The sequence below is a fragment of the Fusarium poae genome, chromosome 3 (assembly GCF_019609905.1).
Source record: "Fusarium poae strain DAOMC 252244 chromosome 3, whole genome shotgun sequence".
Classification (NCBI taxonomy): Eukaryota; Fungi; Ascomycota; class Sordariomycetes; order Hypocreales; family Nectriaceae; genus Fusarium; species Fusarium poae.
Window position 1 is genome coordinate 7,814,252 of NC_058401.1, and position 21,009 is coordinate 7,835,260.

At 45.3% G+C, this 21,009-nt stretch overlaps 7 protein-coding genes and 1 non-coding gene across 8 annotated transcripts; 3 read left to right on the forward strand and 5 right to left on the reverse strand.

Annotated features, from left to right (window-relative positions):
* Positions 1-65: 65 nt before the first annotated feature.
* Positions 66-1,307, reverse strand: FPOAC1_010045 (uncharacterized protein; the record flags this gene model as incomplete). The annotated part of the gene is made up of 1 exon (XM_044854445.1): positions 66-1,307. One exon carries the CDS (start codon positions 1,305-1,307, stop codon positions 66-68), a length of 1,242 nt encoding a protein of 413 aa, XP_044707115.1.
* A 262-nt stretch (positions 1,308-1,569) lies between these two features.
* FPOAC1_010046 (uncharacterized protein) lies at positions 1,570-3,523 on the reverse strand (the record flags this gene model as incomplete). Its single annotated transcript, XM_044854446.1, has 3 exons — positions 1,570-1,646; positions 2,509-3,331; positions 3,383-3,523. The coding sequence occupies 3 exons, from the start codon at positions 3,521-3,523 to the stop codon at positions 1,570-1,572; spliced, it is 1,041 nt and encodes a 346-aa protein (XP_044707116.1).
* Positions 3,524-4,402: 879 nt separating this feature from the next.
* On the forward strand, positions 4,403-6,496 carry FPOAC1_010047 (uncharacterized protein; the record flags this gene model as incomplete). Its single annotated transcript, XM_044854447.1, has 2 exons — positions 4,403-4,516; positions 4,583-6,496. The coding sequence occupies 2 exons, from the start codon at positions 4,403-4,405 to the stop codon at positions 6,494-6,496; spliced, it is 2,028 nt and encodes a 675-aa protein (XP_044707117.1).
* Positions 6,497-7,546: 1,050 nt separating this feature from the next.
* Positions 7,547-7,808, forward strand: FPOAC1_010048 (uncharacterized protein; the record flags this gene model as incomplete). The annotated part of the gene is made up of 2 exons (XM_044854448.1): positions 7,547-7,695; positions 7,742-7,808. The coding sequence occupies 2 exons, from the start codon at positions 7,547-7,549 to the stop codon at positions 7,806-7,808; spliced, it is 216 nt and encodes a 71-aa protein (XP_044707118.1).
* A 288-nt stretch (positions 7,809-8,096) lies between these two features.
* FPOAC1_010049 (uncharacterized protein) lies at positions 8,097-8,616 on the reverse strand (the record flags this gene model as incomplete). The annotated part of the gene is made up of 3 exons (XM_044854449.1): positions 8,097-8,111; positions 8,164-8,492; positions 8,550-8,616. 3 exons carry the CDS (start codon positions 8,614-8,616, stop codon positions 8,097-8,099), a joined length of 411 nt encoding a protein of 136 aa, XP_044707119.1.
* Positions 8,617-9,213: 597 nt separating this feature from the next.
* FPOAC1_010050 lies at positions 9,214-9,331 on the reverse strand. Its single transcript has one exon. It is a non-coding gene; the product is annotated as a tRNA-Met (tRNA).
* Positions 9,332-9,572: 241 nt separating this feature from the next.
* FPOAC1_010051 (uncharacterized protein) lies at positions 9,573-15,881 on the reverse strand (the record flags this gene model as incomplete). The annotated part of the gene is made up of 4 exons (XM_044854450.1): positions 9,573-12,127; positions 12,225-13,394; positions 13,454-15,198; positions 15,259-15,881. The coding sequence occupies 4 exons, from the start codon at positions 15,879-15,881 to the stop codon at positions 9,573-9,575; spliced, it is 6,093 nt and encodes a 2,030-aa protein (XP_044707120.1).
* A 643-nt stretch (positions 15,882-16,524) lies between these two features.
* FPOAC1_010052 (uncharacterized protein) lies at positions 16,525-19,679 on the forward strand (the record flags this gene model as incomplete). The annotated part of the gene is made up of 2 exons (XM_044854451.1): positions 16,525-17,923; positions 17,980-19,679. 2 exons carry the CDS (start codon positions 16,525-16,527, stop codon positions 19,677-19,679), a joined length of 3,099 nt encoding a protein of 1,032 aa, XP_044707121.1.
* Between the last annotated feature and the right edge of the window lie 1,330 nt (positions 19,680-21,009).

A 21,009-nucleotide genomic window follows, 5' to 3' on the forward strand; every position in this document is an offset into this window, starting at 1 on the left:
TGAATGTCAATATCACACAAAGCCTTGATATCTCTTCTCTCCCTGCTCACTTCCGAGATACCCAATTAGATCCCATACATACTACTGAAGCACATCCTGGTGAAGTTGAAACTGTGGTTGTGCTCATCCACATACTCAGCCTGCACGAAACTGGAATTCTTCGCGTGCATGAATCCATACCAAGCCGTTCCATTATACGGGCCATCAACAACCGCTCTCGTTTCAGTCTTGTCGAAAGCGTTACCCATGCAGGCCATGGCATCTGCCTGCCACCCCGTACCACTTGTAAACTTTCCACACGGAGTTTTGCGCGTCTCGATGCAAGCAATGACAATGAGGGCAATTCCAAACCCCAACATTAATCCAGTGTAGAACTTGTACCAAACCGAGGAGATGCATGGTAGGACAGTCGACCGTGAAGATTTGACGCCAATATACCAGATGGTAATCAGTGCTGACACACCAATAACAAACAAATAAAAGAGGATAACGACAAAGGTAGTGAATGTGTAAAAGAATGAACCTCCGAGAGTCACAATGAAGGACAAGGCAAGAGCAATCAGGGCAAGTTGAGCGACAACATAAGCGGTTCGGAATACTCTGCTACCCCAGAATGAGGTATTGTGATATCTTTGTGGGCCCGATAGTGAAGGGTTGGTAGTCAACAGCTCAAATGATGCAGTGCTGCAATCGATCATCTGAGGTGTCCCTAAGGGGACGTCTTCCATGGAAGCGAAAGAGAATTCGTCAGTTAACCAGATACAGCTGCAGAGTCTTAATAGACCAAAAAGAGCCACCGGAAAGAAGATAATGTCGACGCCCATAAACACGGTGAACCCTGGCGCAGCAGGGTCAATCTGGCTGCCGAGTAGTAGAATGATAGCTTGAAGTCCTTGTACAGTAATGATGAGAGTTTTGAACGCGTCTCTAGACAGAAACGTCACTCTATCATCATCAGGAAGCTGAACGCACCGCGGCCGGCTGTATTGGATGATCTCCTCGCTTCCATCCCATCCTTCATCAGTCCAAAACAGGGCATTCGTAGCAGCAAGATCGATCCTGTCCCAGTTCTTTGCACGGATTCTGCGATCAGTGACCATAGCGTATCGCCAGAGGATAGAGGTGGGGTTATAGTGGCAGAGACGCTCGTGCCATGGTGGGCGACTGAGTGAGAGATACGTTGGTGAAGGCGCGCCGATGAGAACGTGGGCGATGAGAGGTGCCAAACACAGAGTGAGAACACTGATCCAGTCTGAGATGGTAATGTCTTGACTCTGAAAGACCAAAGGATGAATAAAGAGGGCCATGATGGATCGCCGAGCCACCCTGTGATTAAAAGCAACACACGCACCTTGGCCAGGAATCCTAAATGATGGAAATCCTGAACAAAAAACAATCCTTCAAAGAAGGGAAAAAGTCAAGAAATCAGCCCTACAGGAAGAGAAGAGAAAAGGTCTAGGCGCCCAGAAGTTAAAGGGTTAGCCAATCGCTCCTGGTGGTCTGGTTCCTGAGGCTTAGTGCTTATATTTACAGGGGATGAGATCCTTCAACGGGCCTTGAAATTCAAGTTTAGGAGCTGAGCAATAAGATGAACGGGTTCTTGTTATGCGAGAATCCACTGACAGTGAAACGGCGTATTGTGGCCACTAAAATGTGGTTAAGCGTCAGCTTACGGCAGGGATGTCCATGTCTTTGAGCCCCCCCAGAAGGCGACTTTAACGGTTATCGTTTAGCGAAGTCGTCTTATCGTAGGACGAATCCATCCATACGGGTTTGAACTACATATTTGCCATGTCTATATGTAAGCTCATAAGTAAATGGGTTTGCTATAACATAACACATTAAATCTTCATTCATGTCATTTCTTTTCTAAATTTAGAACTCAGAGCTGGTCTCTACAGTTCATGCCTTTTTTTCACCATATTTACTCGCTTTCTATATCGCCCCGAGCCTTTTCCATATCCTTTTTCAACATCTGATAAAACACACTCTTTTCCCGAATGTGATCTCCATACCGAATAAACACAAACGGAATCGCACACATAAAGACGCTAATTATCCCTAACACAGTCGTGGCCCATCCAACACTGAGCGCGGTATACATGGGCGCCGCAGCAAGACAAAGTCCAGCAGCTATAAGGTTTCGAAGACATGAACCTATCGCCATGGCTGAAGCCGAGTAGACTCCATAGCAGTCGCTGAGGTAATTTGTCAAGGACATGTTGATGAGGATTTGAGTTGCTCCGAAAGGAACGCCAGCGGTCATGGGGGAGATCCAGGATATTTCTGGTCGAGCAGTCCAGCCGAGCCAAAAGAGCGATATAACCAGAAGGGGACCACCTATACATGCTAGAGGAAGTCTGCTGAACTCAGTCTTTTGAGCCCATTTCCGACCCTCTTTTTTGCAACGGGTGTAATAACCGTCCCAAATTATAAAGATGATCATTCCCAGAAAGATCCCGCCGATGATGGGAAAGTACATGAGTCCACTTGTCTTGGTAGACATACCGTATATGCCCTTGAACACTATGGGATAGGTCTGGAAGAACATGTAGTAGATACTGTATGCCAAGGCGATGTATAAACTTGATGCAGCCACGATAAGCTCGGTGAAAAGCATCTTGACAGGACGGACCAGAACAACACTCATCATGTTCTTCCAACCTTTCGCTTCAAGTTCAATCGCAGCATAAGTTTCGACATTGCCGTTTCCTGTGGTCTGGGCTTCTTTTCGTATCTTCTTTGCTCGTCGCTCCAGGATGGTAGGTCCAAATGTCTCTGGTAGAAACACCAATGGCAGGAAAGTCACACCCGCGACGATCAGACCAACCCAAAACGCCCATCTCCACGAAACTTCCGAAACGTAGCCTGCTATCGTTGGAGCAATGAGAGGTCCGCAGATACTCACAGCAAAGAAACACGTAAAGGCTCGACCTCGTGTAGTCAAGTCGCTGTAGATATCCGCCATCATACCACCGCCAACAACTGTAGGTGCGCTGGCAAAGATGCCGGACATGAGTCGAAATACGAGCATCGACGCCCAGTTTGGTGCTAGAGCGCAGGCGAGTGTGAAAATGGTGTATCCAGCAAAAGCAGCTTGCACAACGTATTGTCGACCTTGAAGCTCTGACAAGGGTCCAAAGACTAATGGGCCGAACAGATATCCAACTAGGAATAGAGAGATGGGGAGGGCTAATTGGGGGTTGCCTTGAGTGTTATCTATGCCATAATCGGCACTCATGGGGGCAGTGACGTTGGCGGGTAGAGATGATGCGAGAGTGCCATTGAAGAGAAGCATTGTGGCGGTGAAAACTATGAATAGCTTCTTTCTCTAGGCAACTGTCAGTAAATTGCATTTCCTATGTCGTAAGAAGAGTCATACACTTGACCAATTGTATGGATTCTCTGGATCGTTGGCATTGAAAGTCAGGATAGTCTTGTTCGTCTCAGTCGAGTTGGTAGGAATGTTCTTTTCGTCAACCAACACCCCCAAGGGCTGCGTAACTACTGTGTTGTTCTCCATGCTGCGAGAAATTGAATGTGAATCTCTTGAGGAGACAGCGATTGAGTCTTCCTTCACAACCAAGAACAGTAGATTCGCAGTCTATCACAAGAAAATCTGTAGAATAAAAGCTGGAAGGATGCTCATAGAATTAAACTACTCGTTTCTTTTCTGCTCGTTTAGCTATTCCCTTTTCAGTATCGACAAGCGGTGGATGATGTGGAGAACGCCCATTATGCATGGGAAGCCGAAATAAAGGTATCAACAAAAGAGCATGTATGCAATGGCTGTTCTAACCCATGACTCGTTCTTTTGGAACATCCTCAATCTCATGGGAAGGATTGGATGTCAAGATAAGCTTAACAATAATGACTTGGTCTAGTCCGGACCTTCGACGTTGTCTTGAACAGTATGTACTTAGCTGTTCGCGAAATAATCCAAAGCGACCAAACCCTTGTTATTGTAAAAATTGAAAACTTGTTTATTAATTCATTGTTTTTGTGACGTTTGACTCAACTGCACGACTGATCACTGATACTGCAAGGTGATTGTTAAAAGTTACGGGTTGTCTATGAGGTTCAGCCGAATTACCCTGCAGCCAAAGAATACAAGATGAAAACTTCTCACCGGTCAATGACCTGTAGGGCGCGTCTTGCAAAGCCAAGTCTCGATGATCCTTGCCAATAGGACAACTTCGGCCCAATGTGGTTTAGCAAGCCTTTACATCATGACATAATGAACAGTTTCCCCGCTCGTTCATCACTTCCTGAAAGAGAAAGTCTATACGACCTACGAGAAACTTGCCCATGACAACTCCCTTCAACTCTGTAAGACAGACTGCCCTCGTTCTTTTTCGCTGTTTGTATCCGAAAAAATAAACTTCGATATACTTGACGCGCAATGCCAGATCGTGTCGTGAGAAGACGCAACGTCAAGACCCGCAATCGCAATGGCTGTTCGACATGCCGAGCTCGGCGATTAAAATGTGATGAGAAAAAGCCCGAGTGCAATAACGTGCGTATATACTATCAGCCGAGTTATATACTATGTGAATGTTAGCGAGTGACTGACTCTATACAGTGCATTAGACTGAGTATCCCGTGCGGCGGCTATGCGCCAAAGACCATCTTTAAAGACCAAACAAAGCTGTTTCACCAAGACTCACCCAGGCGGACAAGATCTGGTCAGAGATTGGGTGACTCGGATCAACAAGATGAAGTCGATGATAGCTTCCAGCTTCCTGAACAACAAAATCCACCTCAGGAATATCTCGCGTCGTATGTTACGCCAGATCTAGAAAACAATGTGATCGAGACCCAGAGCCCCATCTATCAAGCCGGACAACAAAATGAGACGCTCGGTTCGCATTCATTATCAAATCCAGATGTATCGTCAACGTGGGATACAGGGTTAATCCATGGCGCTGCTCTGGTTACCACCGCCAATACACCAGCAAGCAATCATCATGAGCCTTCGTCGTATATAGCTTCGCCAGTAATTACACCTGGCACATCATCTCACACCCCATTTGCATACGCAACTCCCAATTTCTCACCACCTCAATTTCCCCTCCAAGATGGCCTACCGGAGACGACCAGGGCAGATAAGTTCTTTGGCATCAAAGTGGCTCCAATGATACCCCACGGTTTATTCGAAAGTATGAAGTTTCCAGAAGACATGCTATACTATCACCATCTACGCGACACTGGACCCTACGGAGTTCTCTCAGTCCTATATCTCAACGACATTCTTGATGCTGAATACCTCAACGGATCATTTTACCATGCCGCACTAGCGCTTTCCGCACTCAAAATCTCAAAGTCTGACGCCCATACCCATCTTCGCAATCAAGCATCAATACACGCATTAGAACATTTTGTTGTGGCGCTTGGAGACATTGGCAAGATTGAAGTAGAAGACATCAACACTCCAAGCAATGAGCAAAATCCGAGGAAACGGGAGAATGCTGTATCTTGGCTGAGCACTGTCTTGCTGCTCGCTCACTATGAGTTGAAGCGCGGACAGATAGGACTATGGTGCGTTCACGGTCGTGCAGCTGTTGAATTTCTCTCGTCGCATTTAACCCTCGTGCGAGCTACAGACATTGGTGAATCCCTCGTCCGCGCCTTTTCGCGAATAGCGGCTCTGCTGGTTTTCTATGAGCGCACACATTCAATACGGAAACAGGCCGTTTCGCCAGAAGTGTCGAGTTCTCTGATGGAATTGCTTGCTTCTTCAAATTTACCCTACGATAGACTTCTTTACATAGGTCCGCGGGTGAATGCTCTGGAGGAAGAATGGAGAGCTAATCTTAGACCGGACGCGACGTGGAATGAGCGCGTCGACAAACTCAGGATTGAGCTTGAAGAATGGCGACAAAATCTACCGCTTGAAGAAGTCCCAGCGTTTGATGATGAAGACGATTTAGAAGGACACGCTGTCGACATAAAACCACTAACAATATTGACATCTCATGAACCCGTCAGAGCAGCGACAAACTATGCACATTATCTTGTCAAAATGCTACGGGTAGACATGATGTATACGTCCGAAAAAGACCACCATATAACTCCTGCCGAATCAGCCTCGGCGATCCGCAAAATCTGTCGCCTCACCCTGGGTCTCCCATATACTCTCTGCGTCAGCGTCAACAATTACGGCCACGGTATGCTTCCAGCTATGCTGGACGCTTATCACATGGCGGACGATGCTATGCGGGGTTGGATCAGAAAATGGATATCCTCGCGACCTGATACGCGGGAGGGAATATGGGACATTAAGCGTGTGCAAAAGTTGATTGCCTACTTGGATCGAGAGTATAAAGGACAAGGGTCTAGGGCGGGCTGGACGGTAATCAAGACGAGGATGATTGATGAGGAAGATGATGGTCAGGAAGGTGGGGATGACGCGAGGGATGACGCGACGAATTTCTGCGTTGAGATTTACTCAAAAGGGAAGAGAGGTTGGAGTATGGACTTTGTTGAAATTGAGTGAGAGAGATGATTAAGAGTTGTTCAATAATACGACATATCACGTTATCCCTTGTCTTATTGTCTAACTAGTATACGCCCTGATCGGCACGATACGTCCGTATAAAATCATATCCGTTTTGTGGCCAAAAGAGGCAATAAGTGGGTCCTTGTACCTCAAGAGGTTCATAACGACTTCTATCAGCTTAATCTTTATACCTTTTTAAAGCTAGCTTGCAGAGGTCCCCTTCTAGGCTCTCTGCCTAGCTATAAGATAAAGATACTTATATCTGCATATAAAAATGCATATAAATAACCGTATATTTGTCCTTAATAGAAAAGAGGCTATACATCTAGTGACAATTAATAAGATTAAAAAAACGGTCATATAACTAGCTATAACCAACCTTCGGAGGGTACTTACGGAGGTCATCAGTTATATCAAAGTCACTTTTGCCCCACAAAACGGATGTGATTTTGTACGGACGTATCGTGCCGATCAGGGCGATAATAGTCTATATGCGAAACCAATGACTACTCTTCTCGATTCACAAAAGACGGTCAAGCCATCCAATTGAACAAGTCTGCTGACAAAATCACTTTAAAATCTCACCGACATCGGTCAGCTTAGAAACCAAGACATGTAAAAAATGCTTGCGGGGCGCGCCCTTGGGGCAAGCCACCCAATTGAGTCATCGACAAGCTGAACTAGATAAATTGGTCAGCCGAAGCTCGTCTAACCAGGCCCAAAAGGGAATTTCTATACGGTGGGATGAATAATGTCAATCAACTTGTCAACTTGTCATTTGTAGGGCTGAGTGTGACTGACATGGTGATTGATAGATGGGCGTGAATGACTACATCTTGGGCGCATGACAATTTATATAAAAGGGAATCGACGTTCGTGTTGGATTTATTTTTTATTATCTAGCAATACAAACAATCAGAGTAACTACTCAAAGCTTTTAAACATCTCAATCACAAAAGAAGAACAAAACCTACAAAAGTCTACATCTTTACAAGTACAAGCCACCACTTACACCACCACCAACTACATCACATCCTCAACAACAAAATGGAGTCCACCAAGAACAACGCTCAAAAGGTCTGGTCTGCTATTGTCAAGCACGCCAAGGAACACCACCGATCTGTCAACGCTGCTGTCAACGTTTACTACCCTCAACCAACCGCACTTTCTCCCCGTGCTGCTACGGCAAAGACTGTGTACTCGACCTCATCGAGTGCACGATCATCTTATGAGAAGAACTAGGAAAGGGGTTCAAATTCTTGTTTTTATGGTGGAGATTGTGTGGAGTGGTATTGATAGAGATATCTGATGGGTCGTTGGAGTTTGGGATTTTATAACAACTACGTTGTGATAAGTGAGGGAATCATATACCTTGTTCGGATGAGGATTGGACAGAGGTATTGGAGTTTTTGATATAAATAATACGTTTTCAATTTTATTATAATAATATCTCACACAAGACATAGTTGATATCCGCGGTGATAAATCTGGGATAAACAATATCGTGAACATGTCATATTTAACTTTTCTTGTGCCTAATAATTCGCCGCCCATGTAGATATCTACTTGAAGAAACCAAGCCAATTTCTCCAGTGTTTTATTCAGTGTTGGCCTGTCGCTTCCTGTTAGCATTCTCCTAAACCCCAGTGCTCATAACTACCTACACATTTAAAAGACCTGAATCGTTCAGTCGCAGATGTCTCAAGTAACTCTTGATTATTGATACAAGTGTTGGAGCCCCTAATAGTAGGGTTTCCATCGCAATCATCCCGAGCGTAGAAGAAACATTCCGTGTTCTCATGCGCGTACATGGCGATGGCTGTAAACAAGCCTTTGCAGGCCTTGTTGCTGGCACCACCATTAATGTAATGACCGCAGCTGACCCCTGGCATGCTCCAGCCGAAAGTATAACAGTTACCCTGGTTGCCTTCGAGGATTTGGTATTCTGTCTCGCCGTTAGGGTCGCAGTTCTCGACATTGCTGTAGGCAGTCACTATGATGAGGATTAGCATGAAGATCTGAATCATCGTTGGTGATGGTGTTGTCTTACAGTGCCATGCTGAGACGTTGGAAACTGTCGCAAGGACAGCAATAGAGGTGGCAATAGAGAAACGCATGATGGTAAGTAAGTTGTGGTGATAGAGAAATGATTGAAGCTTGTAGATTTTTGAATCGAAGATGCAGATTCCATTGAGCAATTATATACTTTTCTATTATATCATGAGCAGAGCTCAATAGATCCAGTTTTCATTTCACCGACGAAGATCCCATATTCCTCTTCATGGAGTTTCTGCGCCGACACCGCCTCGAAGGATTTGGACCGTGCTTGGTGGGCGTGATCCTGAGATCCTTTCATGGAGATAGTTAACCCACTATTTCCGAGATATCAAGTTATCAACCATGAAAGTTGAAATGAACCGCCGATCAATTCTTTTCATATTAATACCCGAATTGTTCAAACTAGCAAATTCAAGTTTCTGAGCTGGCGACGTAACGTGAAGTCTTCTATCGTAATCTCGCTTATTGGCCAGGATGCTTACTGACAATGTCACTAAATCAATGTTAACATGGCATCGACCGTTCAATAGTATGATTTTAAAATACAGTGGGCTAACTACGGATATCTCGGTATTTTAACATTTTAGTAGAACCGCTTTAGCTGTACCGTTGCAGGTAGCAAAAAGAGAGCTATACCCACAGTTTCCAAAAGTTAATGTCGGTGGAGAGGCTCGAACTCTCGACCTTTGGATTACCCTGGTGTTTAACCAAGTCATACTTGACGAATTACTCGCTATATGAGACCAACGCTCTAACCAACTGAGCCACACCGACTTCAGACTGAATCTGATTTGCTAGTGACGGCAAGCTCGAAATTAGAGTCTAAGAAGGAAATCCACAGCAGACTACTCTGTTATTATACACTTATATACAATGAGATTTACAAGTTTATAGATAAAAACTCATTTTGTCTTTTATATACTTTTATTCAGTTATTCAGTTGATAGAACTAATTCAGTTCAAAAATATTTCTCAAAAAGAATACGTGCAAGTATATTTCATTGGCCTCTATATATCACTCAACGTTAAACAAAGCTAGAATATCTTCTGCTTTATTTGCCGCTGCAACATCCAAGGCCGTTTGATGCCGACTATTCTCCGCTGAAGTGTCCAGTCCCTTTCTCATCAAGAACTGGAACCTCTGCTTCCTTGTTGACATCATCCGCATCCCCTTCGATGCGACAACATGTAACAGGGACTGCCTATCATGATCGACAACCGTCCAATCTGCACCAAATTCGTCCAGTAGCGCCCACAGAACCGGCTCTTGTTCCGTTGTGATCTCTTGTTGTAAAGCCTCACTAATTTTCTTACTGTTACTGAGTCCCCTCCGAACACGCAGGTTTTTCATTGTCTCGGACAAGTCATTGCTATGTGCAGAGACAACTTGCAGTCCACCCTGAGCAAAGTAAGAAAACAGCGGAGTCTCGCCCGCTTTATTACGGGCGTTGATGTCTGCGCCCCTTGACAGACACAGGTTTACAAGTCGCTTATTGGATTCATCCCAAACTGTGTTGTTGTCATCATCAACGGTCACAGTCCAATCATGTTTCAAGAGAAAATGAAGAGGAGTGTTTCCGTCGGCATCTCTAGCGCAAACATCTGCCCCTTGAGATATGAATAACTCGATTGTTTCCTCGGGATCCCGTGTATTTCTCCAGAAACCCGGTGGTAACCCCGAGGAATCCCGTCGTAGCATCGCGTAGTGAAGTGGAGTTTTACCGTCTGTATCAACTTGGTGTAAAAGGTTGGGGCCGAGAGTGAGCAAACGTTTATGGAAATCGTGTAGATCTGAGAGCTTGTCGGTCTGATCATGACTGTTCGGGGATAGATGTAAAACATTCCTGCCATTCTCGTCCTGCTCGTATACGTTGGAGCCTCTTTCCAGAAGAATCCGTGCTGATTTCAGATCGCTCATTTGGTAAGCAGCTTGAAGTATCGTAACACCAGATGCGTCCTTAAGATTGACGTCCAGTAGGGGGTGCTGAAGAATAGCATCGATATAATGGTTCCTTCTGCTGGTGATTGTATGTTCTAGCTTTCTGTCGAATCGACCGGGTTTCGAACCTAGTCCTCGAAGATTTCTGTGAGCTATAGTTGTCTCCTGATAGCGACTGTTTGGATCTGCGCCGTGCTCAAAAAGGACCTTTATCATGTCCTCACAAATAGGATCATGATCATCGTACCCCATACTCGCTAGCAAAAGATCTAGAGGGTAAAATCCGCTTTCATCCTCGGCGTCCACACCAAATCTGTAGCTGCGCCTGCATTGTGTCTCCTGGTCCACCTTTCGAGCATTTGGATCCGCGCCAGAGGCCAACATCATCTTCAACATTTTCACATCCTTGGCAAGTACAGCCGCAGCTACCGTGGCCGGGTTGATTTCTGCTCCGTGGCGAAGAAGCAGTTTGAAGAGGGACTCGTGACCTGCAGCACGCGCAAGGCAGGACTTCCCTTCGTCGTCAACACTTGAAGGGTCTGCACCTGCCCGTAGAAGCATTTCAGTGGCTTCGGGTCTCCACAGGGGCTCGTCTTTCTCCTTCAACGTCGCGTTCAAAGGTGTAAGTCCTGCCCAGTTTCGAACTTCCAGGTTGATAGATTGCCCAAGTATGAAGGGAATAGCCTGCGCAGTACGCCACCAGTTGTTATTCATAGTTTCGACGATGGTATGAAGAGGAGTCGTTTTGTCTGTTGACGAATATTCGTCCAATTTCACCCCCTTCTTGACCAGAACCTGGATGACCGGCAAATTCGGCTGTTCCGACAAACAAGCAGCTTTCAACAGTGAAATCATATCATGGCATGTTGATTTCAGTGCTGCATCATCACTTGAAAGACCAGGCTTGTTAAGGTTTGAAACGAGATCTGGTGTCAACAAGATATCGAGAAGTCCTGCGTAACCAGAGCGGACAAGCTCGAGTAACACTTTATAAAGATCTTCGATCTGAGGCTCGGGTGAGTACTCATTGATGTATGAAGGGATGGCGTGATGAAGCCTTTGGTCGACCATAAATCGTATTTGTTCATAAAACTTGCCCCCTGCCTTGCGACATGGTGCGACGCTTTCGACGCTTTCAACGCTAGCGACACTTGCTAGGATTGATGCTCGCCGTTCCAAGCACGATTGCACTTCAACTGTACGCGACAATGTTTCTTCCAATCCCAATGACGTCCTGACTCGTAAGAGAGACTCAACCGTATAATCATGCTGTCGATTCGCTGCTTCAACAACGGCTCGGTCAATCTCTCGCCAGTTCGCTGATGTTGTGTTGTTGATTAGATAGTCGAGGATCTCGTCGATACGATCGTTTTGGCGAGTTTGCTTTTGACCATCCTTATTGAGTGGGATCCTATCACTGATGCGTACAGCATCAAATGCAAAAGGTTTTGTGTCGGCCCAGGTTTGAAACTCCCGTTCAAACTCAACGCAGCCTTGTAGAGCCGACCCTTCATATGTCTCCAAGTCAATCACCACGCCGGCTTGGATGAGAAGCTCCACTGATTGGTAGTGACCCGAGGCACAAGCGTAGTACAGAGGACTCCGGCCACGTTTATCTTTTGCGTTGACGGCTTCGAATAACTTGTCTGTGCTCTCCCTCGCCTTGAACCACTCGATAAGAAGACCCCCAAAAAAAAAAAAAAAAGATAAGAAGACCCATCGTGTTACTCTGTCGCCATCGAGCGGTAAGATGAAAGGCGTTCAGATCCTCATGTGTGGCCAGGGTAGCATCAGCTCCAGCGTCGAGGATCATTCTTGTGAGATGCGTGGAAGAAGTTGAGGCAAGATGAAGCGGTAAAACTCCGTCTTCATCCGCCCTATTGATGTCCCCGTGTCTTTGTTGTACCATGTAGTGAAATACGACCGCCGCGTCTTTGAACCCGGAATACCCTTTGGCGTTAAGAAATTCTTCACACAGGACATGTAAAGGAAGCCTTCCCTTGTTGTTTGGCCTCCCTACATCTACACTGATGTCTTTGAGATTGTCAAGCAGGTTTGACCCCGTCGACGAAACAAAGTGAGGAGCTGCTGCGTGCCAAATTGTATTACCTTCTTTGTCAGTTTTTTCCGGATCAACACCGTTTTCAGCTAAGAGTTTCAGAATCTTCCCTTCGCCGCCATGTGGTACTACAGCATGCAGAAGTGTTCGTCCCCGATTGTCAGTAACATCGAAACGTGCCCCAGCCTTGAGCATCGCAGCCATGAATCTATCCACATCTTCTGGCTTACAACTCGAGAGATCCCCACTGTCAATGACATGAAAGAAGAAAGTACGCCCATCATCGTCTACTGCGTTTATATCGATGTCTGTCATCTCAATCAGAAACTCCAAGTCGGTTATTCGAGTCCTGCGGAGCCAATCCTTAAGTCCCAACTTGTGTATCGCTGTTTGTCCTTTATTGTTGCGGAGATGCACATCCACACCACTCTGAAGTAGACGCTCCAGTAGAAGTTTTCCATCAGGGGTGTCTATCTCCCCTTTGCTGGCCATATAGTGTAAGATGCCATCGCCATTATTGTCTGTGATGCTGGGATCAGCACCTAAGTTGAGAAGTTTGATGGCCATTCCAGGTGCCGGCCTGACGTATTTCGTGTCAGTAGAGGCGTCGCCATAACAAAGGCCAAGTAGAACGGTTTTCCCTTCGCGGTTCCGACTGTTGATATCTGTTTTGGTCAGGAGCCTCTTTATCACATTGATGTCTTTTGCGACGTGAAGCGGAGTTAATCCTTTCTTGTCGATAGCGAGGGGATCTGCTCCAGCACCAAGAAGAAGTTTGACTATGAGGGGATTCCTAACCAGGTGTAGCGGTGTTGATTTGTCTTGATCAACTTGATTCACTATTGCATGGTCAGCTTCCCCTTTCACGCAAAACCGATAAGGTAAGAATATCACGCACCATCAACACCAGCAGCGAGAACTAGTTCGAAACACTCTTTAATAGTAACTTTGTCCGTACGTTCATTTGATCTGCCATCATCTAACGACTTTGAAGTCAAGGTGTGCAACAGGTTACGTCCCCTGCTGCTCAGGACGTTCGGATCTGCACCAGCTTTAAGGAGTATTGATATGGCCTTTGGGTCCCTACGTGCGCAAGCTCTCAACAACGGTGTATTGCCATGAGTACCGTTATTGATGTCCACAAGCCCACAATCGAGGATCATACGCATCATCTTCTCTTTGTGATAGTTTTCCATGGCCCAATCCAAAGCTCTATGTGCTAAATCCTTGGTCGTGACGTATGGAAGGAACTGCATAACCATTGGCGCATCGCCCTCAGAGATAGCTTGTTTGATCGGAGGGCATGGAGGGAATGGACCTCGACAGTAAGATACGAACATGAAAGGTGGTGGGGGGTTATCGGATGGTCCCATATCCATCCCACGATCCTTCCAAGGATCAGCACCGCCTGCTAGGAGGTGTTCAACAATGGCAGGACGTGAGCGCATCTTTGAGCGAGTACCCCCAAGTGCCAAATGTAGTGGTGTTTCGCCTTGTCTGTCGTAGTGATTAACATCGGCTCCCTTGGTGATGAGCAGGCGAACAATGTTCAGGTTCCCATTCCTTATGGCTATGTGCAATGGAGGATCAATTCTTGGAGCTCCGGGGTACTTTGCTGCATCACTGTCGTTGCGACAAAGGAAATACTCGACAAAGCTGGTTAATTCAAGATGAATGGCAAAAAGAAGTGCTTCCACTTCTGGCGCCATGTCGTCGCATTGTGATAACCATTTCAGATCCCTTCCAGCACCGTCGCTAACATGTTCGTTCAACACAACGAGCCTTTTCGTGTGCTTTAATTCCACCAGCAGTGAAAGAAAACGGCTGTTTGCTTCATCCTGCAGGAAACCGTGGGAAGAGGATTTCATGCTATGCATGTGCCAATTGTTTGCGGCATACTTCAAGAACGGTGGTAGTTGGTAATCTCTCATGTCTAGGTCGACGTCGCCATCCCATTCTTTACGAAGTTTTAATCCGTCTAGACAACCTGATCGAAGATATGACAGACATATAAGTGCGACGAGGTTGTGCATAGGACCCGGTTCAAACAGTGGGATGTCTCTGTCGGAAGATGGTCGAATCATTCCAAAGAGGTACTCCGTCAAGGAATGATGAACGACTCGAACAGTCTCGTCTGGAAGAATTTCCAACAGGGGTCCACAAGACGTGCGTATGAGGTTTTTCAAGATCCCAGTGTCTTGACCCATTTCTGGTCTGGTCACTTTGATACAATCGGCAATCTCGAGAAGACGTAGAGGCCTAATGGCGTGGGTGACTAGCTGCAGAACCAAAATACACAATCCCTCAGGCAGATCTGTGCGTGTCATATGCTCTCGTAGGAGATTTCTGTACATCACAGATAGATCGACAGGCGTATCCTCAACAGCCTTTGCCACAGTCTCCTCTGTCACGCTTTTCAGTCCAGAAATAGCGTCCATAGCGAACTTGGCGTAGAGAAACAGACCGTCAGCCCTATTGAGCAACTCGCGTATGATGGTGTCGCGAATTTCCGAGGCCAGAGCCATTTCGTCCAATCTATGATGGAGGTACTTGAGGATGTCCGGCTCTACTTTGTCTTTACCAAGCCGAATGTCCAACAACCTCAGATTCCGAACAATCTTCTCAATTGTCGCGATAGGACGGCTTGTAATAATGAGCTTTACTCTGTCCGGGTGTATGTTGCCCAGCTGATCAAGTACTTACAGGAATTGCTCCATGAACTCGTGATCCATTTCATCGAGAGCATCTACCACACAGTAGGCCTTGGGGATACTTTTCAAAGCAAGCCGAAGAAGATGCCACAGCTCAGCCATTGACAGTTCGTCCACCGACCCTATGTTGATGTCGCCAGATGTCAGATTCTTCAACGCAAGCTGCAGTGGCGGGCTAAAGGGCAAGATCTGAGCAATCCAATCACGAAGGGCTGCCTCGGGACGATGGTTTGACTGGATGGTATAACGGGAGAAGAAGTACAGCACAGGGCACTCCTCTGAAGATAGATGGGCGATGAGTCTTGCTGCAAGGACAGATTTGCCCGTGCCAGGCACTCCTCTGATCCACAGAATTCCATGACTGTTGCCACGGTGCCACTGTTCGAAGATGGGCGAGTCGAGAAGCCACTGACTGGTACCCTTGAGATGCGAAGCAACGTGTTTGTTCAGTTCGCTTCCATCACCTGCATACTTGGTAGGACTGAGCCAATTGAGGAGCCGCTCCAGAGTAGTCTTGTCTTGTGGGAGAATGTTAGCCTCGTTGTAATCGGCGATGTGCAGTCGATCGACTACGACAACGTCGTCAAGAGGCACGTCTAATTCGTTGAGCAGCATATCCAATTTTTTCGATGTTGATGACAACTGAAATGAAGTCGAGGCAGCATCACATATAATAGTTACTGCATCGCGACGCACTGGATGCCTAGTTAGGCAATGACCGATATCCCACGTAAGCAGAGGACTTGGCGATCCACTAGAAAATGTCTGACTATGGAGTATGTTTCATAGAACAATAACAGCAAAGAGAAAAGAAAATAATCAAGATGAGGTCTAACACTAAATTACCGGTTAATTGAAGCGAGGTATCATTGACGGCGAAAAAGAAGATAAATAGCGGGAAATATATTGTAGAACGAAGGCAAGGCCAATACAAGCAAAAGCAAGCCACAGCCTGATTTCAGACGACACAGTCAAGGTCCATAGTTCATTCATTCATTGGCTATTGGTCAATACGTCCATCGTGCGACAAGGCAGATCCTGGACAGTCCCACTTCCTCTAACGATTGTGCCTTGCGCCTCACTCAGTCGGATCTTGCTGTATATATCCAAAAGAGTCCAGTTTTTATTCTCGCTCTGACAGGCGGAGTATTTCCTTTATCACAATTACGCTTCTACGTTCCGATTCATCTTCAGTTTAAGTTATTACAAATTATCAGCTATTGTTCGAAATACGAGACTGCCAAAGCGTCAGGACATCATGGGCGGCCCACGCAAAAGAACTCATTCACATTCAACAACTCCTGGCAAAAACCAACGACAGCGCACCAAACCAATCAACACTCAGTTCAGATTCAAAAAATGGCAGCCAGGTGGATCTGTTCCCTACCCAACAGAAGAAGCCCCCGGGTTCAATCTCGAGTCAGTGTCCATAGCCTTATCCCAAGGTTGGGATCCCAACACATCGTGGACAGAAGATGAGCTTGTATTTCCGCCTCCCAGGGCTGGTTGTGTGGTGCCCACTGCTACTGACCCCTGGTCACATTTCAATACACCAATTCACCGTGCTCTCTTTCGGAATCAGTTTGATGTGGCGCAACTCTTGCTCGATCACGGTGCTGATATCGACCAGCTCAACGATTCAGGTCGCACCGTACTCCACGAGGCTATTGACCAAGGAATCAACACGTTTAATCATGGATGGACCCAAAAAGCCGCATGGATCGTCGAACATGGTGCTAACCTAGACAAGAAGACCGAGGACAGGACCGTTATCATCGACTCTGAATCGCGTCATGGCAAATCACGCCAGTATCACAGATATGGCGGCATCTCCCCATTAAGAATGGCCACCACTCTAGGGGACGTGGCCAAGGTGCAACGTCTTGTCGAAGCAGGTGCCAACGTCAATCTACCACTTGACAAAGACGGATATTGGTCCCCTCTTGATGTTGCGTTTCTACGTCGTCAGTTTGACATGGTCGAGGTTCTCGAGAACGCTGGCGCATTGTTTTCGACAGAAATTTCGACAGAAACCGAGAACGACACATTCAACGTCGATGACAACACAAAAAACGATACAAGCAATCTGTACCTCGGAGAATCCAAGAATCTGCTATTGTTCTGTCTATCTAGCAAGAGATCTTCTTTCTATTCAGCCGAACAAAGCAATGGAATTCCTCCTTCTAGTTGCGAAGCTATCTTTCGCTCTATCGTCGACACAGATGAATTTAGAACAGCCTGGAGAAAGCGTGGCTCCGATGCTACTTCTCGGTATCATGCTTCTTTATCGATCTTCTTTCGGATTCTTGCGGAAAAAGCAGGAACAAGAAACCCTTTAGAGATTCCAAAGTCCTATTGCGTGCGTTGCAGAGATCTCATTACTAGGCTGAACTTTTCGCCATCTTCCGATCTTCAGCATGCGCCCACCTTGCAGGAATTGGAGAGAACCGCTAGTCATGGCTGTCCATTTTGCGCCTTGCTGCTCGATGCGGTCGACTCGAGCGTCTCTAGAGAGGTTAACAAGGAAAACTCGTCTTCAAGTACTGATTCTGACGACCCTCCGATCATGTTACGCGTCTACGAGTCTTTCGGGGAAGGGCGTCTGCAGGTACGACACGGTGATAAAGTGTCTAGCCTCAAGATCAGCCTACTTGAGGGTGAGTTGCCAAATTACATGATGTATGTCTGAAGTCGCGCTAACAATTTTAACCAGAGGAGTTTCTCAACTATTCTTCCGACCACAGTGACGGCCAAAATGATGGAACTGGGTCTTTGCGAGCGCTATCTTTGAGTAAAATCTGGTTGAGGCGTTGCAAAGAGTCACATATCGAATGTCGACGAATGCACGATTTGACAGACCCTATTCTACCAACTCGCGTTCTGGACGTGACTGGTGGCTCATTACACGACCCGCAGATCAAACTCATCGAAACGAGCAGAATAAAAAGAGGTACATACTGCGCCCTGTCTTACTGTTGGGGGAAGTCACGTTGTATCACAACAACAAAGGCCAACTTGGCCAATCATAAACATGACATTCCTCTTTCCACGCTTCCTAGGACCATCAAGGATGCAGTGCTAGCAACCCGGGGCCTCGAAGTTGACTACCTTTGGGTAGATAGTCTCTGCATTATACAGGACGACACTGATGATTGGGCATCCGAAGCAGCAAGAATGGGTGATGTTTACGCAAATGCGACACTGACAATATCCACCTTGTCCGGAACCGACTGTGACGACGGGCTGTTCACGCCGCATCGTTTTAGACAGCCATATGCCCTGCCATTTCCTATACCACCTATGCGAGGGAATTCCGGGGACGCGCAATGGTTCGTGCCCGCAGTACAGCCACCTGTAAAAGAAGCCCGCTATGGCGTGCTAGAGCTACCCCTTCGAGGACCTGTCCACTCCAGAGGCTGGACCTTTCAGGAACAGATGCTCAGCACTCGAGTTTTATGGTTTGGTCATGGCCACGTTCAGTGGGAATGCTTATCCAAATTTGCTGCAGATTCATCCCCGGATTCCATGGGCCACTATCAACATCCTGGAAGAGACAACGATGAGCCCCATCGCTCTCGTCGAATGAAGGAGCATCTACAGAGACCCTTCAAGATCAACGCTACTCTTTCTGAGTGTGAGCAGCAAGACCATGCGATCGGACGAGGGGACTCCTGGGCAGAGGAAGATCGAGAGGCTGCTTATAGGGAATGGGAGACTCTGGTGGCTGAGTATACGACAAGAATTCTGACTAAAGAGTCGGACCGGATTCCTGCAATTCTTGGTCTAGCCAATGTAATGGGTCCGATGTTTGAATGCGATTTTGTTATGGGCATTTGGAAGGGCAAACATTGCCTCCGCAGTCTCTTATGGCGAGTTCAAACAGCGCCAACATGCACTGCCCCGCAGTCCAGCAACTCGTACCCATCTTGGACGTGGGCAACGAAGTCTGGTTGTGCAATCGACTATTCTATGGCTAACCAAGGTGGAGGCCGCGCAAGCTCGTGGCCTACTTCACTGGTTGCAATAGATGATACACACCTATGGAACGACATCAAAGGTTCCATTACTCTCAAGGGACCTCTGGGAAAGCTCACATCAAGACAAAAAGAACGTCTCGGGAGTAAATTCGGCATTGATTTCATGACCAAGATATCGATGGACGTTGGTCCAAAGGATAGCCTACCACAAGACCGTCCTGTGTGGTACATTGATATCGTAACATTTGAGCACGGCGATAAGCCCCAAGGCTACGGGCTGCCTATGTGGCCTGGAGGCCAACCCAGTTCTGTCGTCAAGTTGCTTCTTGAAGCTGCTGACTCTGAGGAACCACCGCGGGTATTTAGGAGAATAGGAATTGCTCATCTGCAATTGGAGGAGCAGGATAGTATGGTGCATGAGGTTATGATTGTCTGAGTAGTGTCATATCAATCACATTAAGTTTATTTATAAAAGCATTTGTCAGTTTTGATTTGGCTTTGACCTTTGCACTAATAGTTAGTAGCCGAACTGTAGGGGTGAAAACATTGCTGTCAATCGGTGCCTGTAACATTAATCCTCGACGGCTTACTCTCCCAATGCATGAGTCAGGTCAAGATAGCAAAAATGTTACATTCAGTCAAACGTGAGGCATCATAAATGTGTGAGTCAACAGTAAAATGGGTTGTCGGTCAGGAAATGGCAAAAAGGAGGTGAATGTCCAAAAACATACAACAGCGGGGATTCGCTGGTCATCACTGACCCAACTACTAATCCGCCGGTTAGTGGCTTGACTATGGGAGAGCGGATGGGATCCCATATTTTCCACTACCTTTGGTCATATGTGACATTTGTACGGAAGGCCACAGGGGGCAGTGTCCTAAAAGTGCGGATGCGATGTTTTTTCTGTTAAGTTGATGCTGATGTTAGGATAACTATATAGTTTAAATGCATAATTATCCTAATTAGGACTAGTCTACTGACTAATTAAAGAATATATATTTAAACAGAAGGTCTTTATAATATATTTAATAGCTATAGTACTATTAATTATAGCTAATTTAATACTATTAATTATAGTGTATTTAGTATTATTAATTATAGTATATTTAATAGCTATAATACTATTAATTATAATACATTTAGCACTATTAATTATAGTATACTTAGTACTATTAATTATAATATACTTAGTATTATTAATTATAATATACTTAGCACTATTAATTATAATATATTTAATAGCTATAATACTATTAATTATAGTATATTTAATAGCTATAGTATTATTAATTATAGACTTTATAATAAGTATATTCTTTAAATAAATTTATATAAAAAGTATAATTATATTAATTTTTACTATTATATAACTTATAATATTATATATAATTAAGATTTTAATTATTTTATAAAGAAATAAAATACTTAAGAATAATAAACTTTAATAATAAAATAATATTATAAGGCTATAAGGCTATACTTTTTAATAAGGTTTAATAAAATTAACTCTATATTAAAGAATAAAAGCTTTATTAAAATTATAATAATATTATATACTTTCTTTTTTTTATTTAATAAAATTATTAAGAAAAAAGATATAAATTATCTTACTTTAATATATAATATATTAAGTTAACCTAGATTATAGTTATAATATTAATTATATATTACCTTATAATCTAATTAAAAGATAATAGCTTAATAGCTAGGTAATATATATAGTATTTCTAGTATATCTATAGCTAGATTATTAAAGCCTTATATA